General features: G+C 42.0%; 1 protein-coding gene across 3 annotated transcripts; it reads right to left on the reverse strand.

Moving 5' to 3' along the window:
• Positions 1–2,538: 2,538 nt before the first annotated feature.
• On the reverse strand, positions 2,539–9,296 carry trim105 (tripartite motif containing 105). Of its 3 annotated transcripts, XM_062393530.1 has the most exons (8): positions 9,190–9,268; positions 8,826–8,908; positions 8,361–8,675; positions 6,203–6,298; positions 4,624–4,857; positions 4,443–4,456; positions 4,204–4,319; positions 2,539–3,982 (listed from the first exon to the last, which is right to left on the reverse strand). In XM_062393530.1, the coding sequence occupies exons 3-8, from the start codon at positions 8,655–8,657 to the stop codon at positions 3,423–3,425; spliced, it is 1,317 nt and encodes a 438-aa protein (XP_062249514.1). In that variant the 5' UTR covers positions 8,658–8,675; positions 8,826–8,908; positions 9,190–9,268; the 3' UTR covers positions 2,539–3,422. The 3 variants fall into 3 exon arrangements, with proteins under 3 accessions (XP_062249514.1, XP_062249517.1, XP_062249515.1); XM_062393533.1 differs by lacking the exon at positions 8,826–8,908 and having other exon boundaries at positions 9,190–9,296; XM_062393531.1 differs by lacking the exon at positions 9,190–9,268 and having other exon boundaries at positions 8,826–9,178.
• Between the last annotated feature and the right edge of the window lie 1,173 nt (positions 9,297–10,469).

Raw genomic sequence — 10,469 nt, forward strand, 5'->3', positions numbered from 1 at the left:
AAACACGCATTTCAAGGCAAGATTCCTTATTTACTTGCTCCGAATCATATCTGTAAATCACTAATCAGTGAGAACGAGATCGAAACAACATGCAACCACTCCTGCAAACACACACACGTCAATCTACAGATAACAGACATGGTTGAGGGAGCTATATCTATGATTGTGCACAAATTGCTGCCAATTTTCTATTTACAAGTCCAGTCCAGTCAGATGTGTGGTGGAGCCACCAAAGAACCAGTTTGCCCATTCTAGCCAGTGCAATCAGTTCCAGACAGCTGTGCTTTCCAACACCAGCAAGGCACTGTAAAATCAATACAACGCTGCATTTGGAAATCCATTACAACAACAGCAACACTGGCTGACTCCAGACTGTGCTGAAAACCCGCCCCCCCATCAAGCAGCTGTCAATAAGACGACTGAGAAACAAATATTTTTTCTCTCAATATGACTCTGTTGTTATTCTCTGTGATTTCTCAGCAATGGAGGCACTAACATCAGCAGTGTGGGGAATAACAGGGGTCAAAGGAGCATTTTGTGTTGTTGTGTGGGAATGCGTGTCCCTTCAGATCTCTTACAGCAAAGCACCTCTGTGACCTTAAAACACAATGCTGTGATTGAATGGTTGTAATTAAAGTGTTCCCCTGGTCCGAGCCCCGCAGTGCCCTCGGCTTTAGAAGAAAATAAACTCACTAAATCGTGCTGATAGTGTAACAAAGCTCCGTCCAGAGAGTAACCAAATCTCATTATGAATGTAAAACCAATAAGGTCATAAACGTAATAAAAACACTTGCAGTGTCCAGCATAATAACAATCTGCACACGTAAGCATTCAGACCACATAACAAACAATAACTTGTCATGCAGGACAGCGTGATGGCCCCCACCGAGCCAGATGAAAAGGGTTTGAGTTTATAATCCTGCTGGCTCCTGAGAGACAGCGGAGGATTCAAGGACCCGTCCTTGAAGTGCCAGCACTCTATCCCGCCCGTCCTCAGGTCAGGAAACACATTACAGATCCACGGCACATATCATAGGAAGGATGTGGTGCACGCATGCAGCCCGCTGTTCACTGCCCAAGTTCACACCCACAGGCCCGTGTGCGGCGAAGCCCACTGCCAAGCTGCTTTGAAGTGGCTGTCACTGCTCAAGTGGGTCTTTTTTCTGTTGTGTTTTGATTGTTGGCCAAAATTTCTCTCCAGTTGTAGGTCGTGTTCGCTTTCAATCATGAAGGACTGCCTGGTCAGAGGAAGGAGCAGCACAGCAGCATGTCTGAATATGAATTATTTACAGACTGATTACCTGTGAAGCTAATGCATTAAGTGGTAGGGGGCTGGACAGTGAACCCTCGCAGCTCCAAGCAAATGTATGAGTTGGAGTTCTTTTCTTTAAATAATACTAACGTTTCAATCTAATACTAACTTTTCTCTTCACAAAACAAGTAGTAAACATACCACTGACATAATGTCACTTTATAAAGTCGATATAGCGAACATTACAAACGTTATGGTCATGGGATGAACCCCTTTTGATGAATCCTCTCGTTTTCCAGGAGATCCCAAAACTTGTTGGCAAACAGTTAGTGTTTATACACAGTCAAGGAGGTTTGTTTGTTTGTTTGTTTGTTTGTAACGGAGGGATGGGACATGGACCAAAGAAGAACCCATAGAATTTTTGTACAGATCCAAACTAATGGGTGGATTCAGAATTCGTTTATTTCACTTTAACATGGAAATATAACAGCTTTATTTTGACATTTTCACTGATTTCCAGGCAATCATTCATGCATCATGATGCCAAAAAAAAACTGAAATATTTACAGAACTAATGTAAATGTTTGTGCAGACGGATTGTATTTAGAGAGACTGTTGTTCAAAATTGACCCCTGGACTCTGAAGGTGTTTTAAACAAAATATAGTTGGGTTAAGCGGAGAGGATTATGTATTTGGACATAATTTTTTTAATACTAAAGCTCTATTCAATTCAGGAGCTTGAGTTAGTTCCTGTCTCGACCAGTGGTATTAGTGTGTGATATGTGAGCGGTCGGTGCACTCACACCCATATGGGGTATATAGCCGCTGGGCAGGAAAAGCATGGGTCCCCTCTGGTGCAGTTCATTGTGCCCCTTTTCCAGTCAGCAGAGGAGGCAACAGCATCCGGCTGCGGCGTGCCCCCGAGGGCCATCCCGGCAGTCCAGAGGAGTCGCCACTGTCACTCTGTTTATCCGACCTTTCACCTGACAGCAGGAAACAGGACGCCGGGGCTCTCGTGTGTTTGCGAAGATAACCGAGAGCCCGCCTATCCTCGCTGTTTGGAGTGTCAGAGATTGCCTGTGTGTTCAAACGCTCCGGTCCAGGTGCAGGGGAGTCAACAACCCTCCGGCTGTCGCTCTTGCCGAACGACTCTGGATTCCCATCTAGTGCCGCGTTCTCGGTGGCGTGCTCTGCTTTGATGATGCTTAATAACATCCTTGATTATTTCAAGTGAGGTCGTGACAGTGTGCAGTGCAACAGCTGCAGAAAAAGAATCCAAGACAGCGTTTATTTAAGAAAGAAGTGATCTGGTTTATTACTTGTATCAGCAAATTTTTTTTACAATTACTGTTTTGTTTGTTTGATCTTGTACACTATGAAGCATCTCAACGATATGACAACAATGCAAAATGTGCTGCATGGACTGAATCCCAGTCGTTCTCTCAGCCACAACTAATAAACAATCAAGTGCATGATACCACGTGTTCTAGGCACATGTAAAGTGTATAAATGAACGTGCAATGACAAATCAACAGAAGCTTAATCAGCATAAGAAACTCATAAAGTGCTATAAAGTAACATCAAGAAACATCCTAAATAAAAACTTACCAACGTTTCATTTCAGACTAATGTATAAATCAGGTAAATCTATTTTATTAAACAGAATCTGAAAGTAAAATTCTATTCTGTCATGATGATTTGACTCAAAAAAAAAAAACAGTTTAGAAATGAGTCGACAGACAGAGATAATCATTAGAAAGATCAGGTCTACATGTTGAGCTGATCATTGGCTGAACAGTGTGAAGCCTGAGATTAGATGCCTCTCAGCTTCACTACATTAAACCCGAAATGATAGTGTGCTTTTAATGCTTTTGTGCTGATCGCACCAACAGCCTTGATGAGCCTCTTCAGATATCTACAGTACAATGAAATTATTATTTAAAGTGGAGATTTGCATATCATTTCTTTAAAGATGTATATTGAATATGAAATAGAAGCATCTGGTAATAAACAGTCATAATCGCAACTAGAACCTTCTTGTGATATGGCACCATAAAGTAAACTACGGCAATAATATCCTCAAAGTAATGTGTGAGAACAGGCTTTGGCCAATAAGTGAATTGACAGCTCCTACAAACTAAAAAGCTGTTAAAAGATGATTGTGGCCATGTTAGCCGGACAGCCAAACAGGCGGGTAGTGGAGGAGTTTGATAGGCTGAGGTTCCTGACTGCTGCCGCTGATGCACGGGCTGAAGAAGGGGAACACCTTGCCCCTCGGCCCATTGGCAAACGAGTAGAGCAGACTCATGTCGTCTGCATTGTAGAAGGACACCCTCCTCTCCTCGCAGTCCAAGAAGACGCCGAGCCTCTGGGGGGAGGACCCGAGCTGCAGCCTGGTCCAGGGCTGGGTGCCGGCGGAGTACTGGTTCCTGTTACGCAGCCGCAGAGTCCAGTAGCCGCTTTCTGGTCCCAGCTTGATCCGCGAGTGTCTGTCCACGGCCTCAGAGGCCACGCCCAGGTCCCATTTGGGTTTGGAGCCCACTTCCACCTCCCAGTAGTGGCGCCCTGTGTGGAAGCCCTGGGCAGCCAGAATGTTTACGCACTGGAGGAAGCGCTTGTTGTTGTCCGAGTGCCATGTCATGCCGTCACATTCGACCGCCAAGGTTTTATCCCTGGAGACTCTGACGCTCGGGTGCGCTGTGTCAACATCAAACGTTAGCGGGGACGGACCTTAGGGATAAAACAATTAATAAAGTGATAATACTGATGATTTACTCAGTAATAGAATTCAACAGTTTTCAAATCAAATAAATATCCCATCACTGGAACAGTGGTGTCATCACTGTGATTCTGTTAGCGCTTCAACATCTTAATTACTCCCCTTTATGAGGCAGCACTGGTTTTTGGCTGAAATCTTTTCCCTGTGAAGCCCATAAGAGCTGGCTTATTACCTGGCTTCAAAGACTTGAACATCTTTCTCCATGTGATGTACTGTAAGGGGGCCATGTATTTGTTGCTGAAAGTGTTTATGTCGAACTCTGGGGCAGCATCCACCTGTGTATATGGTCTGTGGTGGGAAAAAGGCAAACAAACTTTGAGCTCTGCACAAATCCAGTTAGAAATCAAATAAGCACATGACAGGTACAAAGTGCAGAAGGCAATCAGTAGAAACACTAAAATGAACACTTACCTTAGCTGTGGGAGCTGCAGCAGGAAATGAAAGAAAATCGGGTTAAAAAAAACTGTAGTTTCAAACAAATCAAATTAGATGACATGCTATTCAGATATGATGAATCATGGCCCGACAGCTACTTTGAGAAACACAAACATCAATACACATTTAGACTTTTTGTCCGAACTAAGGCGCTCACCTCGGTCAGTATGATGTGGTCAGTGGAGGAACTAGCCTGCTGCAGCACTCTCATGTTCTCCTCCAGCTCCCTCACCGCCAGTTTGACAGCCTCCAGGTGGCGCTGGACCTTTTCCAGCTCATCCTCCTGCTCCCTCCTCAGCTGCTCCAGCATACACGACTCCTCATCGTCCAGTACCTGATGGAGAGCTCGGAATTCCGCTTTGACACGGACCTGCAGATCTGCTCCAGATTTCTGAAGGGAGGATTCAGTGATGTTAAAGCAAGATTGTATTTAGGCAGCGCTGTAATTTTTCCTCAACCACTTAAGGAGTTAGATAAGATGCCAAGTGGCTTGTCTTAACAAAACACACCCCGCATTCTCTCGCTATCCACTTCCACTCTGTCTGCGTGTTTGTAAGGAGGGTTCCCAATCCAAACAGCAGGGACTGACAATAAATTATACACTCTCCAGCAGCGAGTCTGCATTAATGCTGATTTACTGACCATGATGATCGTGTTATGTTCCTCATGAAACAGGCTCTGTACAAACGTTAGTTTCTCGCGAATACTTGCAAAAAATTCACTCATAACCTGCTCAAACTAAGACGGGCATTTAATATTGTCATACAGACATTAAACATTAAGATGACGTATTTAAAATCAAATAAACACCTACTCAAAAGGTGGACGATTCAATTTGATTGTATATAAGCATATATTAACAGTCTTTTGCAAAACCTGAGCATCTTGTATACATGAGCATTAAAAACCAAAAGAAAACCGCCAGCAAGGCAGAATGGAGATATAATTAATTACTAATATTAAGATTTTAATATTGTTTTTCATTTCATTTACATCTATGGTTATGAAAAGTTTTGATTGTGAACAGGAACTGTCGACCTGAGGCTTGCTGCTACATTTATTTCCTTCACTTTAGAGCAGGAGACTTCATTCGGGCGCTAGAGCAACTATTAATAAGATTGATGCTCCATCACGGAGGGCTGGGTTTTAGAAACACCCAATTACTCCCACTCGAGTGCACTTTTCTAAAGAGGAACAAAAATGAGACAGTGAAGCAACACTTTGCAGCAAAGACAAAGTGTCTTCGAGAGGAACAAGAGGAAAGATTTCCTGTTCATCATCTCATCACAGCCTGCACGGATAAACTCAAGCTCTTTACCATCCATCTGCCTTAAGTACATTAGCTATGCTTTCCTTTCTGTCCCCTGTCCTAGTGCCATTACATGTATGCAAGTCTTGTCCATTTTTTATGTAACTTGAAGCAAAAGTAAAGGTTCTTGGTTTAATGCAACAGGTTTTCTCTGCCAATGCAAAATTAACGGAAACATTATCCTGTAAGGATTCCCTCTGCACAACTGACACTAAAATGAGTCAAGTGTTAGACAGATATTTATGCAGCCAAGCAAAAACCCATTAGGTTTTACATATCAAAGCTCCAAGTGTCAATTTCCACATCTGCAAACACAACTAAACATGCAGGACGAGGTATTGCAAACAGCCATTAGAGAGGAACATGTGTGTTCTTATCTGTTAAGTGCTGCCATCCCTCCAGTCTCCCTCCCAGGGCAGTGTTGTACCTTTATTGTTTCCATCTTGTCTTTCTCTCTGTGAAGACTGTTGAGGTAGTCCTCCCTCCGCAGGCGGTGGCTCTCCAACGTCTCTTTCAGCTGTTTCTGGACAAGAATTATGCAAAAACAAATCAGCGTGTGGACAGAAACCATGGCAGATTAAATAAATAACTAGTCAATAACTAAAAAACAATGTAGTGTGCATAACTTTATATACAAAACAATGATAAAACCTTAACAGAGACATGTATATATTGTATAAATTGTTAAGTTGGGTTTTGAAAAGATTCTGAAAAGCAGGGAGGAGAGAGAGAGAGAGCTAATGAGAGCGTGAAACAGAGAGAGAGAGAGAGAGAGAGAGAGAGAGCTGGGAGGGGCTGAGTGAATCTATGCTTGCAACAGTTTCATTTTAATTTGGTTCATTATGATCATTACATTGCTACAGGACTAAATAGATTATCGCAAGACAATCTAGGCAATTTAGGGAAACACTGCACTGCATCGCCGACTATGCTCCTACAACCAGCAGCTCCAACTTGTTAGGGCCGGTTTCTCAGTGCAGGACCCCAAACAGTGAGTTTATTACTAATTACAATTTTGTATTTATTTTTGTTATTGTTTTTTTGTTCATCAACCTGCACATAACAAGCTCATCAATCAACTCTTGTGTTGAGTTCACAAGCTTGCTGATGTGTTTTTTGCATTTGGAGTTGGGCGTCGCTTTCATGCCGCAGGCTGTGAGAGACGACCCCCCCCCCCCCCCCCCTCTTATGAAGTCAGTTTAATGAGTCGAAGTGCAAACAGAAAAAGGGCTATACGATGCAATTACGTCATTAATATGTTACTTATTGTGTTGCTGTACCATAACATGTACTATATGGTCCAGCTGTGTGCTAGGTTTTGACCTGGTCTTGTTTGTCAGAGCATTTGCAAACATCTGATCAGAACCAAAAACCCTAACCAAACAGGGAACGATAGCTAATCAAGGGTAGGGGCAAATTTAGAGAGATATGGCAAAATCTACAAGGTGATTTTTTAAAACAAATAAAAACCCACTGAGGAAAAGGAGGACGAAGCAACTGCCAAAAGAAAGTACTGTGTGAGATGGGGATTAGGCGATAACAGATGTTGTACACAGTGATGACGAGGCCGTAGTGAAGAGTATGGCAAAGGCAAAAAATGACACAACTAGGGTTGCAAAGGGGTGGAAAATTTGCAGTCAATTTTCGGAAACTTTCCATGGGAATTTAAATGCTGAGCAATAAAAACTTAATTCAAAACTCTATTTTAAAGTTGTATGGAATGCAGCAAATGCTGCATGTTGAATTTCAACCCTCCACTGTGCATTCTTCGATCTCATGCACAGATAATTCCCAGCATCCTGCACACTACAGCAGGGCTATTGAGGCCTGCTGTAGTGTGCAGGACTAGTCCGGTAACTTTCTATGATATTACTGGGGGAAATATTTTAGCATGCTGATTGAAGATTGTTCATCTGTTCATCTGGCCTATTTATATTAATTTATCCAACAGTTGTTAATATTTTTACAGACGATTCCAATTGTTTGGCCAACAATTTATAATTCTAGCATTGCATTAGTTTTTATTTACAAACTTTTTTCTCATCTTATTCTACAGAACAATTCCACCATCTCTATTATTCCCGTTAATACCCATATATTCCCGTTAATTCCCATGGAAACTTTCCAACTTTGAATATTCCCGGAAATTTGCAACCCCTAGACACAACTCATCTGTCATCAGAAATAAAACGATCAAACTGGCAAACATTCATGAAATGGTATTTTCAGATCCTGGACAGATGTCAATAATTTAACACTATAATTGTGTTTTGTTTTGCCACATAGCCTGTCATACAAAGTAATATAAAGTGAGTGTAGAGTGAACTTTGTCCTGAGCAATTCAAGCGAGATATGTTTTAAGATAAGGGAAATAAACACAGATGTTGACTTGAATAGAAAACTAGAACACTGTATTCAAAACGTACACAACTCAAAGGTTACAGAACGCTTATTGATAAATAATTTATTAACTCTGGAAGTTATTTGTTTAAGATTACCACTCTACAGATGACCAAGAATAAAATGATGGAAGGAAGCCAACAGGATGATGGTTACTCTATGTAGACTTAGAGGGGCGAACTCACCTCCAGGTTCTGGATGTACGAGTGCGAGGTGGTGGCCCTGACCTTCTCCACCATGGCGGTGACCAGGTAGTTGGTCTGAAACTGCCTGCAGGTGAAAACCTTGCGGCACTGTGGGCAGGTCACGGGCCCCTGGGTTCCCCTCCAGTACCTTGAGATGCAGGGTCTGCAGAAGTGGTGCATGCAGTCCAACATGACCGGGTCGCGGAACAAGTCGCAGCATATGGCGCAGGTCAGATCCTCTCTCAGGCTGTTTTTGGCGGATGGAGGAACAGCAGGGGACGCAGCCGCAGTGGCCATGATGAGGGCTTCTTCCCTCTGCAGTGAGTCCAAAGTGAGGAAATGAAAGTAAAAGCATGGAGGAGAAGGAAGAGGAGAGGAACACACGGTCAAAGGGGAAGGAAGGGGGGGGGGGGGTACAAATACTTTGGATTAGCTGAAATTCAATGATATCAATACAAAGTTCACATTTTACGTGGAGAAACTTCTGCTGTTTGTCCCATGAGCTGCAGCACTGTGTGAGTCTGGATCCTACAGAGCAGACCTCACCTCTGAAACACGACACACACAAAACAACAACAATAACAATAACAACAGCCTGAACACCTGAACACAAGTCATGTGCAACCCACAGTTAAGAAGCAGGTGATCCTTCACGGGACTGTGTGAGGTCGCTCTGTTTGGACAGGAGGTTTGTTTGGTATGACGTCGTTTGCGTTTAGCGACGTACAACAGCCCGTAAACAACCTTTTCGAAAACTGTTAACAAGCCAGAGTACAATTTAAACACTTTGACGACATTCAGCGATAAGTTGACGCTTTAATAAACTCACGTTTCGTCAGTAGTTCGGAGAAAGGTCTCTTAGAGCTGGACTCCGCTCCTCTGGACTGCTGGGAAAGAACAGGACGTACACACGCACTGCGCATGCGTCCACTCCAGCCCGCTCCTCTGATTGGTCAATGCGTCCCACAGTAAAGAGCAGGAAGTGCAATGATTTTATTTGTATTATTGTTATTATTATTTAGCATTTTCAAACCTTACCAAACTCAATAAGAGACTGTATAATTTATAATAAACATGATAATTTGAACAATAGTAAGAAAGTTAAATTATTTTATTTTATCATTAATACTAGGGCTTTTTTTCTGAAATATATATTCTGCTATAAAGTTGAGTTATGTCCATTACATTTGTCTTTTTCAGGATGATGAAAACACGTTGTATTATTCTTATTCTTATTGAACAATTTTCAAACCAGCAAAGAATATGGCCCTTATATCAGATACTGTATAATAGGTATATTGAATTTGTATAAATAAAACAAAATAACAGGTGCGTCTATATACATAAATGATAAGCAAGAATAATAATAAAAGGCAGATATAGAACTAAAAGATTGTAAGCCATAATAGAGAAAGAAAGAAAACAAGAAAAATCATAAATAAATCAAATAGATCCTTAAAAAGTTAAATTAAAAAAGACTACAGCTTTTTTTACTCAACCTTATTTTTACTAACCATGATGAGAGACATTATTTATTTAATCATTTATTATTTGCTATTCTATCCTCTGTGACGAGATTTTTTTTTTAAAGTTGATAAAGGGGCCCTGTACTTCAATGAAGAATTGAGTATTTAATCCCCCCCCCCCCCCCCCCATTTTAGCACTCTTAAGCACCGCAGGAAAGCTATTTAACATTCAATTCATTCAGTTGGACTCCTGTTTATATTTACACATAAATGGACATCAGAGACTCGATGAGAGGCGGAGGATCAGACTCTCCTTCCTTTCAACTCAAGGTTTTCAATGGTTAAAGTCTTTGAATAGGCCGCAGTCTCTACCTCTCTACTCATTTGAGGAACACTGAGAGCAAAAGGAAGATGGCGGAGTTGTCATTGGAATATGTAAGTTTGTGCGGTCTCCTCTCCCTTGTTCAATAATTCACACAGCTCACGAGAGACGGGCACAATGACCCCTGTGTAAAGATATCGTCTCTGATCATGTATATATATTAGGATCAGTGGCTCCAGTGCTCTGAGATGAGATGGACTGAGGCAGTGAACAGATTGAGAACAGTGGACTTTACAAACACGATCTCCAGCCATAAGGAGG

The sequence above is a fragment of the Platichthys flesus genome, chromosome 8 (assembly GCF_949316205.1).
Source record: "Platichthys flesus chromosome 8, fPlaFle2.1, whole genome shotgun sequence".
NCBI classification, from domain to species: Eukaryota; Metazoa; Chordata; class Actinopteri; order Pleuronectiformes; family Pleuronectidae; genus Platichthys; species Platichthys flesus.